The 17,140-nt window shown below is 41.7% G+C and overlaps 1 protein-coding gene across 1 annotated transcript; it reads right to left on the minus strand.

The window, feature by feature from the left end:
• Positions 1–3,217: 3,217 nt before the first annotated feature.
• Positions 3,218–7,468, minus strand: zfp64 (zinc finger protein 64 homolog (mouse)). Its single transcript, XM_083676081.1, has 6 exons — positions 7,269–7,468; positions 6,868–7,029; positions 6,594–6,740; positions 6,130–6,192; positions 5,728–5,979; positions 3,218–5,502 (listed from the first exon to the last, which is right to left on the minus strand). Exons 1-6 carry the CDS (start codon positions 7,288–7,290, stop codon positions 4,061–4,063), a joined length of 2,088 nt encoding a protein of 695 aa, XP_083532207.1. The 5' UTR covers positions 7,291–7,468; the 3' UTR covers positions 3,218–4,060.
• Positions 7,469–17,140: the final 9,672 nt, after the last annotated feature.

Raw genomic sequence — 17,140 nt, forward strand, 5'->3', positions numbered from 1 at the left:
AATTCAAGTGATAACAAAGTGAAAGCATTGAAATAAAGCTCTTAACTATGATCGTATTGACTGTCAACATTTTTGAAGACATACATCTGAAGACATACATTCTACAGGCTATTCCATAGCCTTATTCTTGCCAAATAAATGCAATGCATTTAAAAAGACAATTAACTTGTCTTTTAGCCACTTGTCAAGCAATATCTAATCGAAAACATGTTTCTTTTGTATTTCAATCATACACATGTTTATTTTAACAGAACAATAATCGAACAAGGAGCAAAATAAAAGCCTTTCATCGTTCTGAGAAATCAGAAACTCACTTAAGATGTCAATAAAGTCAGGGCAAAAAGATGTAAGCATTGGAAAACAAATCCATATCAACACTGAACAGAGCAGTTAATTTCATTAAGGCATTCGATGCCATTAAGTGATGGGATAGCAGATTGTGTGCAAACAAATCAAAGGTCAAACATGTATTGTTGTCCAAACAGTAAAGGAATGTATTTAGATAGGGAGACATCACAGATTACAATTTACAGCTTTAAAATCATGTGGTATATCAATAGCAACAACAAATCAAATACAACCTTCTTTTATCAAATAGAACTTTCTTTTTAAATTCAACTTTCTCACTTCCTGTCTTTAAGATTCATCACGTTATTACTGACAGGGGCGAGATTAACCATAACACTATAATCATTAAGTTTTATGGTTATGAACCTTTGACATTTTCACACTATTAAAAATGCCTACTACTACTGTTCGTGTTACGGAAGATACTCCCTATAGTATTTCCTGTCATTCTCTCTCTCTTCATCTCCATCACTTGGCCTTCTCTGGCTCTGTTTATGTCCAGAAGGAATGCATCACAAAATACGATTTCTTTAAGCAGCTGTGAGTGGAAATTGCTTTTTGGGGAGACATTTATGACCCCATTCAAAGGCTGACATCTCAAACACAGGAAGGAGGAAGGAACAGAGAAGTGCCATACAGTATCAAGAGGTCCATTTCAACTTCCTGCCTAACTCTCCAACAAAACCCACAAACCAGAGCACCTTTATTCAAAACAGAACTTCAGGATTATAGGGACCTGGTTTCATAGATTCAACCCCACACCACACCAACCTACAGAATGTGTCTTTTTGTGCATGAGTAACTTGTGTGTAAGGTTTCTCTACTAGTCACTCAATTCAAACTCATCCATGAACTCATCCAATAGCTGCATTCAAGTTTAGTGTATGCAATTGCACATGATTTCAACCTCACATCACTAATTATTGTTTGATTTATTTAGGGGGTTTACATTTGAACCCCCTGCCTGCCGACCAGAACACCTCTAGGCTAGGGTGCTTTATTTGTTGTAGCCTGCAGAGAAAGCACTTAACCCAGCTATGATGTCACATGTAGAATGTGCGAGGGGGGGGGGGGGGGGGGGGACAGGCCCTCCTCCTCAAGGGTGCTTGGGATTAGGCCCTGGAAGTCTGCGAGATAATAGATCAAAGAGATGCATCAGAGAACACTTCTTGCTTTTCCCACATAGCAGTCGTCTTATAATGCATAATGACATTTTACAAGCCTTCAGCAATTACAGCTCAGCCAATGGACTCAGGTAATAAAACAACACATAAAATAGTCTTAAATTAGATTGTTAACCCCATTATAAAAAAAGTTGAAAAAGGATATAATCTATCTGATCAACTATACACTAAAGGGCCAAGACAATATGATATATGACTAATAGCACTGATATACAGTCATATTGTTAACACTGCATTAGAAATGGGTGGAGTATGTATTTGTTTAACACTGACTGGGGTCTAAGATCTACAGAAATTAGAATGTTTACACATGGGAAAAAAGGATTAACCATGGCTCAGCTTTGGAAACAGATCAATAGTTTTGCCTGTGAGGATGATTTTAAATTTGAATATTTACTGACACCCGAAGGCAGTCAAGGGATATTACACTAGAGATGCCCTATCAAATGAATGGCTTGAAAAAACAACACAGATATACACTGAGTGAATGCTTTATTAGGAACACCTGTACACCTTCTCATGGTGGAGGTGGTGTAATGGTGTGGGGAATGTTTTCTTGGCACACTTTGGGCCTGTTAATACCAATCAATCATCACTTGAATGCCACAGTCTATTAGAGTATTGTTGCTGACCATGTGCATCCCTTCATGGCCACAATTTACCCATCTTCTAATGGCTACTTCCAGCATGATAATGCACCATGTCACAAAGCAAAAGTTCTCTCAAACTGGTTTATTGAAAATGACAATGAGTTCAGTGTTCTTCAGTGGCCTTCCCAGTCACTGGATCTGAATTCAATAGAACACCTTTGGGATGTGGTAGAATGGGAGATTCACAGCTTGAAAGTGCACCTGAAAAATCTGCAGGAATTGTGTGATGTAATCATGTCATCATGGACCAGAATCTCAAAGGAATGTTTCCAACATCTTGTGGAATCAATGCCACGAAGAATTGAGGCTGTTTTGAGAGCAACGGGAGGCCCTGCCCAGTATTAGTATAATGTTCCTAAAGTGCTTGGTGAGTGTATATGTGTGTAGTGAATGTTTATTCCCTAAAATTGAGCAGTGAAACCATATGCTTATTGTAACATACACTAGAAAGACTGGGATTTCAGCAATCCTACAGTCATCTGTGGATGTCTACAAAGCAGCATCTGCGTCCTTGAAAGATACAATTATTTGCCCTTTTTCAGATTGACAAAGTGACATGTGGTATCTTACATTAGTCTGAGCTGAACTTTACTAGTGGCAGAGCATCATTCTGCTAAACGATTATTTTTGATTGTGGCCATCCAAAGGCAGAGAAAGCAGAGGGGGTCACAGTTGAGCTTCATAAGCTATTAGCGCTGAAAGAAAAATCAATGGTCAACTGTCCCTGAGAGACTCCTCTCCAAGAGCAACCTTCACTTTCCTACAGATACTAAAAGGCTGGGTGGCTAAATGTCAAATCAATCAGAAAAATAGCAAACAACAAGCAAAAGAGACATTCAATCAAATACGTATCGACTCATTTACTCCACAAACTGTGCTTTGAAAACATCAACATCATGACATGTTCAATGATGATATCTGTAATATCTGTACACATAGGAGGAGCTGCTATTTTGAAATTGTAAACTACATCCATTATTAGTGAAATAATTCATCTGTTTGTTTGAAAACCTTTGATCTGCAACCAGATGCTGTTGTGGAGAGGACATATTTATTTTGGTGAACCAGTTCACCATAATTCAATTGTTGTTCCCTCAGTTACAGAAGTGAAACAATTTCAGTTTTTGAGTTCAGGTTGGCTCATAATAATGAATAGCTTTTGGCAATGGCATAAAGATATAAATCTCACTTGTATACTGCCCTCTCATGGATAAACCAGGAACTACAATAACACCATCATTCAAAGCATTAGGATAGGACACATTGTTGAATAACGAATATATCCTTTATAACTTGATTATTCTTCTTCTTTGTACACATTTGTTAAGGTTTATTGATTCAAGTTTATACAGTTGTAGTCACGGTGTCCGTCTGTTTCTGCATTCAAACAACAGCAAGGCTAATACATTTCCATTGTTGAAATAAACATTAGGCAAGTTACACAGGAAAGAGAGCTGATATTGTTTTATTCATTCTTACATTATTCTGATAATGGTCTACCTAATGACCTGTATTGCCTGTTCATCTGTAGTTCATGATTGATAAAACATGTCAAAGATGATAATAGATTTAGAATCTATTTCGATTATTGAGTGGTTACATAGAATTCACAAACAAAAACAATCTTAGCATGAAATTTCTCCAAAGGCATGGAGTCACTTGAAAACACGAGTAAGGAACATTAGCCGCTGTTGAACTGTTTCATATAAATATTATTTGTTAATGACCGGCATGGAGAAAAAATGGTTGGGCCAAGGAGTTTAACCTAACCACACAGCCTCACCAGGTAAAAGTTTATCAACAAGGGTCCACATTTTTTTCCTGGTCAGACTACGAGGTTAGGAATACCTCCTGGTCCTTATAACTGGACCTTGTCACTCATTGTGGGATGCCCTCAATGGTGACTGTGTGTGTGTGTGAGTAGAGGTTGTGGGGGGAGAGCTGTTCTAGCTCCGTCTGCTGATGGGTGGATACTATCAGAGGTAGACTGTGGATGACCACCCCCTGGCTGCTTAGCCCAAGACTGATGTTGGGCACTTGCAGACTGCTGTCCTCACATGTACTAGTACTGTCCCCATGCACCACTGTCACCGCCTGCTTGGAAAGGTCCCCAGAAGACCCACATACCGTGTCAGGGGGTGCTGCCGTGGTTACCATGGTCGCATTCCCCTCTGTCACCACGGTAACCTCTGTGCCCCCCTCCTGGATGAGGGCGTTGAGGCCCTCCAGGTCGGAGCAGGTGGTGATGAAGGTCTGAGTGGTGCCGGCAGAGTCCTGAGAGGTGATGGCCGTCTGCATCAGGGCCTGGTGGAGTGAATTGTTACTGTCCCCAGGGGAGAGCTGCGTCAGGAGGACCGTCTGGGGCTCCAAGCCGCCCTCTGTCTGTCCCCTCAGTTGCTGCATAGGCGTGAGGAGGTTGACCTGCTGGATCATGGAGTTCACCACCATGTCCTGTCGCTCTGAGCTAAGTAAGATCGTGCCCGCCTTGCCATGCTGATGCTGCCCATCCACCCCAGCCTGCATGAAGGAGCCCTCCTGCCCCAAAGGGTGGGAGACGATGATCTTGAGCTGGGCGCTGCTGTAGGGGGCCAGGGGGTCTGAGTGGAGGGGGAGGGGCACCTGAAGCTGGGTGCTGCTGTCCTGCCTGGGTGCAGCAGGGCTGAGGCTCAGGCACACCTCACCGGGCTGGTTGGGGAGCTGCTGGAGCAGAACCTGCTGGGAGTTGCGGTGCTGCTTCCTGTGGCTCCGCAGAGAGTCCTCCCTCACGAATGAGGCCTCGCACAGGTCACAGCGGAAGGCTCGTGTTGCGTCCAGCTTAGCACGGTACCGTGAGCTCACAGGCTTTGGAGGGTCCTCCCCACTACCTTTTCCTCCAGGGCCTTTCTCCGGCTTGTCTGAGTGGGACTTTTTCTTGTGGATGACCAGGTTGCTGCGTTGCTTGGTGGCGAAGCTGCAGAAGTCGCATTTGAAGGGGCGCTCCTCTGAGTGGATCCTCTCGTGGACCTTCAGTGCCCCCTTGCTGGAGCAGGAGTAACTGCACTGGGAGCACTGGATGGGCTGGGTGGGCTGGTGCTCCCGGGAGTGCAGGCGCAGGGCTGTCTTGTTGGCGCACTGAAAGTCACAGTCGAGGCAGCGGAAGGAGTTGTCCGAGCCATGTTTGATCTGGATGTGGGACTTGAGGTTGCCCTTCATGGCACAGCGGTACTCGCAGTAGTCACACTTGTAGGGCTTCTCGCCCGAGTGGATGCGGATGTGCCTCTTGAGGTCAGAGTTGATCTTGAACTTCGCTTCACACTGGTGGCACTGGAAAGGGGCGTCTCCTAAAGTAAGAGGAATATAGAACATCTGTCAAATGTTTTCAGACGTTAAAGTATAGTTTCATCAACTTAGATGGCCCGCCGATTTTGGAATGAACCCACACCTCAACAGCAGGGTAAAAATATACTCTAGAATACTGATGAACACACAGCATAAGCAATATTCAAAAATCTATTGTATGCTAAGTGTTCTACACTAATCAAGCGTGTGGGGGGAAATAGACCCACCAGTGTGTGAACGGAGGTGCACTGTGAGCTGGCTGGAGTTACGGCTGGCATAGGGGCAGATCTGGCACTTGAACGGCCTCTCGTCGTAGTGGATGCGGAGGTGTTTCTTCAGACTGCTGCTGTCCGCTGCAGCGTAGGGACAGTACTTGCATTTGTGAGGCTTCTCTCCCGTGTGCGAGCGGCTGTGCATGTTGAGTTTGTCCCTCCGGCTGAAACGCTTGTGGCACTGCTCACATTCAAACGGCTTCTCACCTGGACACAGAGCAGATGGAAATATCCATTCATGTTAATACAAAGATTAGGATGAGCAATAGAGAGAGTTTGTGATATGACTGATGAAATAATACCTGCCGTAAGGAGCTCAAGGGGTATACAGTAACGTCTTGGGAACCTCTTACATACCAGTATGAGTTTTGAGATGCCGCTCCATGTCTTTTTGACCATACTGAGTCTTGAAAGAGCAACCTAGGGCCATAAATGATGCATTTGGTTAGTTGACCCCAGGTTTAGCAATGACTATGCATTATCATACCTTAGCATAGAGTTCAGACATCATTATTATCATATCAGAACATATTTTCATTGATGCTAAGTGACATGTTTCATACAATTCCCCTCCTTTGCTGTCTCATATCTTTCTGGCAACTCAAGATCACAGAGAGGAAGGCGGAGTGGGAATCATTTATGCAACCTGCTTATAAGTGTGTTGTTTGAACCAGATTTTCACCACTGCAGCAGTGTAAATGTCAGCCATAAAAGTGTAAACATCACCTAGAAAAAGAGCTAATTTGTTCGGAAATAATCTGCTCCCAAGCAGCTGAATGTAAGGAATGTGTCAGAGCAATAAAATAGCAAGAGGTACCAACCAGAGAAACAGCAGCTACGCCTCTTTGAAGTCAGGGCCGGTTTTAATTTCTTGGAAGGTGTTTTCTGTGCTTTGGTCAGGATCTTTTTGACACCTCTCATAACACACGTCTGGTATGTTTCCTCAAAAACAAACTCTGTGTTTGAATCTGGGGAAGACAAAGAGCAAGACGTTTCTGAAAGCTGTTGAAGTCTATTAGAATATAATATGCATTAGGCCTAGTTGAGAGGCTTATACAGTTTAAATCAAAGTACTAAACTGTGGTGTTGTCATACCTGTGAGAGTGGGAGCTGAGTTAGGGGTTGATATGTCAGAGGAGGGTATGTGACACCCATTTTGCTTGTGGGCCAGAAAGACTTCAAAGTTATTGTATTGCTGCTTACAGAAGCCACAGATGTGAATATCAGGGCTAACCTCTACAAGTACGTGATTCCCCCCTGCAGAATGAGGAAGAGAGAACGATCAATTCAACATTCTAGACTACCCATGCGTCTGCTGCAACATGTAAACAAACATAATTTGTAATCAAAGAAAACAAGATTTGTGGCCAATAGCAAGATGGTTTTAGTCTTGTTTACTACAAAGGAACGAGGAACATAACAACAGTCATTGGGTAGGCAACTGGGTTTCAAAGTCACAGGGAGTATTCTACTATTTCCATCATCATTTTTCTTACCTTCTCCATTAAATGATGCCATTTTGCTCGATAATTTAGCTATATGTCAGTTCAGTGTCTTTGTCGTAGACGAGCAATTTATAGAGCAAATTCAATATGAATTAATTCAACATAAAGTAGATGAATACAACATCGATCGCCTTATATAGTGACACATTGTTATTATCTACTAACTATTCGATTGGCATTTTCGTGTGGTAACATTGTCGCGGTTCGCTTTACGACAGACTAGTCACTTTTTTGGCACCGCACTTTTCTTCGCGTTAAAAAGCTCTTCGATTTTCCGTTATGCGCACCATTGCCACCTGTGGGACTGGAGGCCACACCAAAGGCAGAGAACGAAGACAGCGTTTAGAATTTAAGTTCAACAAGTCGCACGACCTTCAAACTGGCCTAGTCATTTATTTTCTACAAAATTACCAATTAAGCCTAGCCTACAGCAATTAATGTTGTCACTTTTTCAACTCAGTTGGGAATGTCCTCTAGGTACACAAACAAGGCTATTTGGCTGTGTGAGGTAAGCCTAATAGATTTAGTTTAGTTATCTTTTTTAGTTCCTTTTATAATAAATGATAAAGGACTGTAAATGTTATATTCACTCACTCATGTTAGGGGTGGAATGAGCAAACTTTTGTAATGAGCAAGCTTTTGTCATAGCATTGCCAGTCCAGTAATGCCAGTGTGAGTGTAATCCATGAGAGTGAGTGACACACAGCTCCATTTCCTGTGGCAGGTCCTTAGCTGCCTGATCGCCACTGTAAAGCTCAGGCATTTCCTTACGTTGACTTTCCTGCATGGCAATGCTGCTACACTGATTCCTTCCCTGCTGAAGCAGCAAATCCTTGAAAGACAGATAGGCACACACACACACACACACACACACACACACACACACACACACACACACACACACACACACACAGGCACACACACACAGGCACACACACACACACACACACACACACACACACACACACACAGACAAACACACACACACACACACACACACACACACACACACACACACACACACACACACACACACACACACACTCTATTATGAGGCTGACTGGTCCATTACCACAGCATCGCCATTGAGTCTGTATCCATCAGGTCTATGTTCACAACTCCATGAAAAGGTTATACATAGTAGTAACTATGTGACCTTGTGACACTTAGGTAATTGGCAACTATTATTAAACTATTATTTTTACATTCTTGATTTCCTCTAGACATCATGTGATAAACAATGAAGTATAACTCTGTTAGCTCTGAGGTTGATGTTTTTCCTTAACTCACACAGTCCCAAAGATCTTCCAACTGCTAGCTGTTTTAATGTGAAACACAGTAGATGAAATGATGACTTGACCCGAGGACCATGCTAATTATTACCATGCGCTTGACCGAGGACCGTGCTAATTATTTGAACATAAATCCTCCAAACTCAAACAGTTGGATGTACAGTATACTTCAAAAGGCTCTCACATGTGTCAGACACATGACTCAGAGATGGAGTAATTAAAAGAGGTATAAACCACATTTCATGCCTTAAGCGATTGTGTTTTTATTTTTTTTATATATTTTTTTTTACTTTGATCTACAGTCTGTCTTAAAAAATAAACTGTAGAATTATACAAAACCATTTTTAAAATTCATGCCGCTTGCTTCTGAATACTCTCACACTCAGAAGAAGCCTGTCTTATATAGACAGTGGATATGCAATGAGTGTGACTGTAATATGATAGTGCTGTGGTCTGGCGGCGGTTTTCAGCACATTTCAGAGCTTGTCTGGTGAGCCATGCTGATGACTTCCTGTAATGTTTATTTTAAACTGTAGCTTCATTGTAATTACTGGTAATGATAGTATTAATTCAGTGTTTAACACCCTCAATTCCACATCCAGTGATTATCGTGTTAAAGTATCAACAGAATACATTTGTGTTGTGATTTAGATGCTCAAAAAAAGGCAAAAAAAAACCTGTTGGAAATCCAACTCTGCCACCAATTCACTATCTAACACATTTCCTCTCCCATCTCCAGTCATTGAAATCCATCAGATTCCCCCTCAGTGACGTAACATCCTTCTTTCTCCCTGTGAGACAAGGACAACAATGGGGGGGGAGTGCCTCTTGTCACATTACTTTCCCCTACCAAGGCGCGCCAGCTGCTTACAGTTGCTTAATGGCCACGAGCTGTCACAAGGCATCACAGACCACCGGCACACAGGAGCGGCAGATGCTTTAATTGCACACTGACTTGTAGGTTGTCAACAGCAATTATAGCAGGCTTCCACCTGAGGGCACCCGAGGAACACCATACACACACTCAGACGTGAATGCTTGAATGCTCAAGAGAGAGATGAGGCAAAGCGGTCATGGGATGGTCTTTCTGTAGGTGCAGATAGGTACAACTTTGGGTTGGGTTCTCTACTCAACAATGACACTGGATACAGGTGTATGTGGCTTTTTCTATTGAAGGCCTTGGTCATGTATTGACAGGATTTTAGTTAAGGTTGACAGGTAGCAGAATAAGTCCAGAAAAACGTACTTTGATATGAAATATTTACCTACAGTGTTACCTCAGGGCTTACTACTTACAGTACTGCAGGTCTTGGTGTGCGGGGTTTGAGTAATTTTACCCATAATTTATTCATGTCATTTCTTTTCTCCTGCGTGATTCAGGGCAGGCTCATTTGCAGTTGCCAGTCCGCAGGTCATTATAATCAAGACAAAGCAACCAATGTGCTAAGCTCCAGATGTAGATTTATAACTCCTTAGTTTGCATTGATAAACGTATAAAATATATTCTAGTTAGTTTATGTGAATCTACTGTACTGTACTGTATGTTGTATCATAAGCCTGTTGGATGTAAACGTTCTGGAGGGGTGCTGGACTTGACTTTCGCCATGCAACATGAAATCCAGACATATATTATATGGCCAGCTGATATTTGTAATTGTTCAAAGGGGGAGGGAAAAATATGACCCAAAGTTCCATGTTTGGTTTGAGCTGCATGACAAATTATACACACATGTATGAATTCCTTTGGTCAACAGCTGCCATCTTAGCATCAGATAAAACAGAACCAAAGTCTGGGAAACATCTGAGACATCGGACACACACACACACACACACACACACACACACACACACACACACACACACACACACACACACACAAAAGAGATGCACATGCTCACATATACACAAATCAGGAAATCAGGACTATGTTCATTGTATCTGCTAAGTGAAGCACATGATATGGCTGGAGAGGAGGACTTACTGGAGGGGTAGTGTGTGACTTCATATACAATTGGGAAGGCCTTTGGGGAGTCCCCTCAGACAAGGAACATATATAAACATTATGCTACTTGAAGAAGTACTTTTTTATAGTAAATAGGAGACCTGAGTAATTACAGTATTGTTTAGTAAAGTAGGACACTTTCAGCAGTAGTTACTGTATTGTTCAATTTATCAACCTCAACATATCACTCACTGCAATGTGTGCAAACACTGATACATTTCTTAAAATCCACAAATGGAGATTATGCAGAAAGCTTAAATTGTATTTTTTTTTTGTTAAAATACACTTGAATCAGAGCAACGTGCTTCAAGTGTGCTCAGCTCTGGATAGGAATGGCCTTGTTGTGTTGTTAGATAGTGTCAGTAGGGGGTGTCCAAATTCAGGGTAGAGAAGAGCACGCTACATGTTAGTAGGAAGGCCCTGCTCTATTTTGTTGTTGTAGCTGACATTTTGGAACCAGTGGGTCAGCAAAATGGTGAAGCAGTAGAAATGAATCAAAGCAGTGGGTATTTTGATCATTATACAAATTCATATAATTATCTCACAGTAAATCCTAATTAATGCTGCTGTGAGCTGGTTAGGAGCACAGTTTCAACTATGCTTATATATCTATTTATTTAACCTAGTTCTTTATCCAGGTTAGTCTCATTGAGATACAATCTCTTTTTCAAGAGATTCAAGAGATACTCACATTGTTATCAATGAATGATATTGAAAGGAAAGGGGATGTAAAACCAGGTCATTGACTGAAGCCTGTGATTGAGATAGACCAGCTTAGACTAAACTAAGCCTGGACAAAGGGATTTGTACTGAAGATGATGTCATGATATAGAAGAGAACATAGATGGCAAGTTAGATAACAATAGATTGTGGATCCATCCAGGGAGGGGGAGGAGCCACACATGGCAGCGTAGTGTTGTCACGGATGGAGCGAGGTTCATAATTGGACAGAGGTGTTGGGAGATAATGAAGCTAGACCTCACACCTGCCAAACCTCAGGGATTTCTCTTGACTGGCCACTTAAATCTTCTCCAGTCCCTGGGTCTTAGGGGCACGAAAATGAGCAAAGAACTAATGGAAAGAACCAGGGTGCTATAGGGAGGATCCCTGTCAGGATGAGAGGAGGAGAAGACGACCCCCCCCCCCACCCCCCCTCGCTAGTATACCTCATTGTAAATCCTCTTGTGTCAAAGACTTTCAGACAGAAATGGGGAAATGCTGCACCAGCTATTTAGTTTCCAACTCTCAAAACACTCACTTCTCCCAGGTTGTCTTTGGTGACAGCGATGTGTGCGGGAGGCATATTGTGCAAGATTTGAGCAGACTGCCATGCTACATAGAGAAGGAAAGTAGACTTCAACGGAAAAGACTGAAATGTAGAACCTTGGTATAAGAATGGAAAGAGGGTTCACAGAACTCATAGATGATTTTACATGTACTCATTGAGGCTGGATACTCACCTCCTGTAGTCAGGTTCTGGTAGAAGCCTCAGTGCACATGTCAACTTGAAACTACCGTTTAGAATACACTTCTAATTACAAGTACACTTTTAAGTGCAATGTAGATGCAGACCCTTGTTGGGCTTTCCATAATCATTAACAGTATGACAATATCAGTGGCAGAACAAAGCGAAACTATGTCGAATCAGCAATTAGTTTCCAACATCTGCGTATGAAGAGAATTGACTGTAATCTCTCGACAGGATTTGACTGAGCCTTTGATCCTCTACTAGCGTCGTTAGGAGTCCGTCGGGATATATGTTTTGTTGTTTGACCTTCCCAGACAGAATAGGCCATAGAGGTCGAAATAAGCAGTACACTGTAGGGAAGGCATACACAGTCAACAGGTCCAACTATCCCCCCAGACCCTCAGAGGAGAATATTGAGAGGGAACAAAGTGGTGGACTCACTGCAGACTATACTAATGGACCACTGACATCCCTTCGATACTCGATAGATAAGACAACCTGTTTAATGGTGGTGCCAATGTGTGGAGGTGTGCCGTAACAGTAGACCTCACCTTCACCGTCATTTCCATCTCTTACGAGCTTTAACTGGCAAAGTCAGACACTTTTAGTCATTGGCGGACATTCGTTAATGTGGATCCCCTTTCCAGATCGCGGTGATAAGCAAAGTTGAAATGCATCCTGAAATGAAATCACGCTGAAACCAAAAGCTTATCAAGATGAAACTGTGCAATAATACAAGAATTATCCATCACCATCCATCATGTATTTGCTTGCAGGAAATAGATTACATGGGTCTTAATTGAAATATTATTTTACCTTTGTTTGAATTATTTATGGCTTTCTGACTGGATTCATACTTCAGAGTACAACACGAACACACATTATGTGACGTAAGGTGTAAGTGTGTGTGTGTGTGTGTGTGTGTTTGTGAGTGTTTCTCATATATTATTCAAAGCATAGACTAGTCCCTGAACCATCTTTTGTAGCTATAGAAGAAATCAAAGGCCCTCCTCTGATACAATTTGCTTGGATTCCAGCGGCCTTATAAGATGAGCTGTCCGTCGTACTACCATTGCTAATGAGATCGGGGGGTATAAAATGGAGAGTAGTGAGCTGGCTGTCATCCGCTAGGTGATGGTTTTAAGACTAAGCAGTGATACTTCATTAATTAACCTTCACATTCTATGTAGATCTGCTCATCAAGATGCAGTTAATTAAAGAAAGGTCATTCCAAGGGCTGCCTGGAAGCAGCATTATTACAATGGAGGGATGGCACTGCTTTGAGGGAGATAACACAGGGGAGGGAGGGGCAGGGAGGAAGGGAGGGAAGGAGGAGGACATTATGGACTCAGAGAGCTAAAATGGCAGCAAAGTGCCAAAGTCAGGCACTGAACTCCTACCTTTCTACCACCCAGTCAGTCCCCTCTCTACAAACACATTTCTTATTTGTTTTTGTTTTTCATTTCTCCTCAGTTTCAGGGTTTTTTTTTGCTGTCAAAAAGCTCTAATGGAGAAAGCAGCAGTAAAATATTCATTCCTCTGAATTGACAGCATCTATCTTTTAGCATCTAGGTATAGTTTCCCCCCTTCTTTTTTTGCAATTCACTGTCTTCCCTGCCAATTGCGAGGGTGAACACTTTCTTTGACCTTGCTCTGTGTCCAGAAAAACACCATCCTAAGTAAATAAAAGGCCAGGAACTGAACAGAACATGAAATAGTTATGGTTCATCTGTGAGTGAAATCCACTTTCAGGTAGTGACTTATTCATTTTGATATCTATCCATCTATCTTTACCTTTGTCCCTTAATGCACCATGCATGATATGCAAGACAGCCTTGTGTTGTGAAGTGAAAATGTCAATTAGATACTGAGGCCTACCATGACAAATCAAGTGTTCACAAAATATTATATTTTAGTCATTTAGCATAGACATTAAAAGTGAGTGAATCAACACATCACAGTCAAAGTAAAACCTTTGATAATAGTAGTACCGGCAGTCACAGCTACAGAAAGGAAGAAAACTTGTTTGGGTGTTCTTTTTACTTTTTTTTTTATTAATGCAAAATGAAAAAGCTTAGGTAATGTACAATTGGGTGTTAGGGGTGGAGAGGTCTGAGGAGGAGGAGCCCAGGTGTCATCTAAAGCGATGGGTCTTTAGTCTATGGTGGAAGATAAATAGTGACTCTGCCATCCTGACAGTGGTGGGAAGCTCATTCCTCCACTGGGGCTCCAAGTCAGAGAAGTGCCACAACTGAGCTGAGTGACTGCTACGTCCTTATAGAGATGGGGGTGCCAAGTGGCCAGCAGAGGTGGAAGAATGGAGTGATTGTGCTGGTGTTTGGGGACTGATCATTGCTTGCAGATAGGGAGGGGCTGTTGACCCTTTACCGCCCTGTAGGTGAGAAACAGGGTCTTGAATCTGATGCAAGCTGCTACATACTGTATGCATTTCCGGGGAGACTCTGAGAGATATCACTCTGGGAGAGGACATTTCATTGGCCAGTTATGTGAATGTGAACTCGTCTGGTCACTAGAGATATTCTTCACTGACCTCAGAGTGTGAGGTTATGAGTTGCTGTTTCGGATCTACCAACATGTACAGTATTGTATGATCAAATATAGTGATAAAGGAAGTTATCCATGAAGCTTGCTAAACAATCACAAGAACACATTATAAACTGAATGTTACCCATAGGCATTTTATATTGTGTCAAAGTTGTGCAACATTCAAAAACAAACTGATGTTATACAACAGGTGTAAGATTGGAATGGATTGACATTGTTATTTGATGGTTAGTCACATGGTTGGAATTAACAGTTTTTAGACAAGTTTTTTGTTATGTGATGGTTATTTTTCAACATTGACTTAAGGTTGTCATTTTTTGCTCATCAGCTAATGTTGCTCCATGATTACACATGGGATGAAAATGTATGTTTTCTTTTCAACATTGGCAGTTGAAAAAAAGTTTTCAACCATCTCACAGTTGAAATAATATTTGTTTAAATGTTGTCTAGTTACAGAAATAGAATGTTAAATGTCTAATGATGTAACGTGAACTTCCTAACCAAATGGATACTTAGGCACAAAAACTAATTCTGTTCTAGTCCCCCCCCCATTTAGCATTTTACAAACAGGATAACATTTTACATTTATAACCTCTTGTAAGAAATTGCGTTGCCCTATTTTGTGCGCCGCAAAGTCAGTGCAGATTTCAAATTACACCCTCATGACTGCATTTTGAGAAGACCACACATCTACACTTATACATTGGCCTGAGCACTCTTATCTAGTGTTTCAGTTAACCTACACTCTAACCATTGATTTAATTGACTTCTACATATATTTCAACAGCGTCAGTGTTTTCTGCATCGTTGTCTAATGTTGGTGGGGTATACTTCTGTTCTATTACATACTAAGGATTTCTTAATACTCAATGTATGATAAAAATGTATGAATTAAAAGTCCCAATTGTCTTTTTAATTTAGACTGCACATGCACATGAGGTTAAAAACAAAACTAGAATGAAAACATACAAAAAAATTATGAATATTTATTTCAAAAGAGATAGTAGTAAAAGAGAATAATGTTCCGGCCATGCTGAAAAGGCTATTACAACAAAAAAACATTTTCTTCATACAAATGTCCAACTATTCTCAGAATGTCTTTACAACCCCAAAGGGAGTATTTCCCCAAATTTCTAATTTCTCTGATACACAATCTGAACCCTATTATTACGTTGCATCAGTGGACTACTGACATTGTGGACCCAACAATGTACTACAAACAAAAAGGTTGTGGGTTTGAATCCAAAAATGGTGTCATAAAGAACAATGTTTATTCAATTGTAGTGCATGGAGAAAGTATTCATACTGTATAGCTTATGTCAATGTAAAGCATTCACATTCTATTAATGAAATGTTATTTTTATTTTATTTTAACTGTGAGATGGTCTGATGGCTAACCGTCAACTGTCAATGTTAAGAAAACTTTAATTTTCAACCCATGATAAACAATATAGCAACGTTGGATGATTGACAACCATAAACCGACATGGTATGATGGTGTTACCACATTCTTCTCTGCAACATTTGGTTTTAACATTGTCTCACAGTTATTTTCCACCATCTCTCTATGGATGGCACAAGACAGTGAATCAACATCCTTTTACATACTTTTATACAATGTTTGGATTTAGACATTGTTGGACCATACCATTTTCTGTCATGATCGATATACAACGATACAACCAAAAACCAATGTTAATACAACATTTTCTAAAATGCCCATAAGGTTTGGTCATGTGCTCAGATTTTTTTAATACTTTGCCTTCTTCTTGATGGCCGGTTTTTCTGATCTATGGCGAGGTTGTATTTCAAAAAGTTGCATGCCTCCCCATGTTCATTCAGCCCTCCCACAGACATCCATGAATGTTTCTAAGCATTGCCCCCAATGCAGACGGAGAGAAAAAAGAGAAAAGGTGTGTGTGTGTCTGTGTGTATGTGTGCATGTCTGTGTCTGTGTTTGCGTGCCGTGTGTGTGTGTGTGTGTGTGTGTGTGTACTGTATGTAAGCGCGCGCGTGTGTCTGTGTCTCTGTGTGTGCGTGTGTTTGTGTGTGTGTTTGTGTGTGTGTGTGTGTGTGTGTGTGTGTGTGTGTGTATATCACCCCCCCTACACTACAGTAACTGCTGACCCCGGACACAGCACCATTATGGCAGACGAGGCTGGGCTCCCCTGGCTGCTGCTGGGGCTGGCGGTTGCTAGGTGGAGAGACATTACCGCGGGCCTCTGCAATAATTTATCCTAAGAGCGCGGCGAGCCGTCATGTAGCCCCTGACAGAGAGCTGCAGTACTTTATCAGCCTGCCTGTAAATCAGCCATGTGTGGGTGCAGACGGCAACATTGTTTGATCTCTTTCAGACACTCTAATAATCTGCTCCCCTCTGATTGATACCTTCACACAACAAAGCACATTACACCAGCAAACCAGAGAAGCCATCACAGTGTGTGTGTGTGTGTGTGTGTGTGTGTGTGTGCGTGCGTGTGTGTGTGTGTGTGTGTGTGTGTGTGTGTGTGTGTGTGTGAGTGCGCGCGCGTGCGTG

This window comes from Argentina silus, assembly GCF_951799395.1.
Source record: "Argentina silus genome assembly, chromosome: 8".
Taxonomy (NCBI): domain Eukaryota; kingdom Metazoa; phylum Chordata; class Actinopteri; order Argentiniformes; family Argentinidae; genus Argentina; species Argentina silus.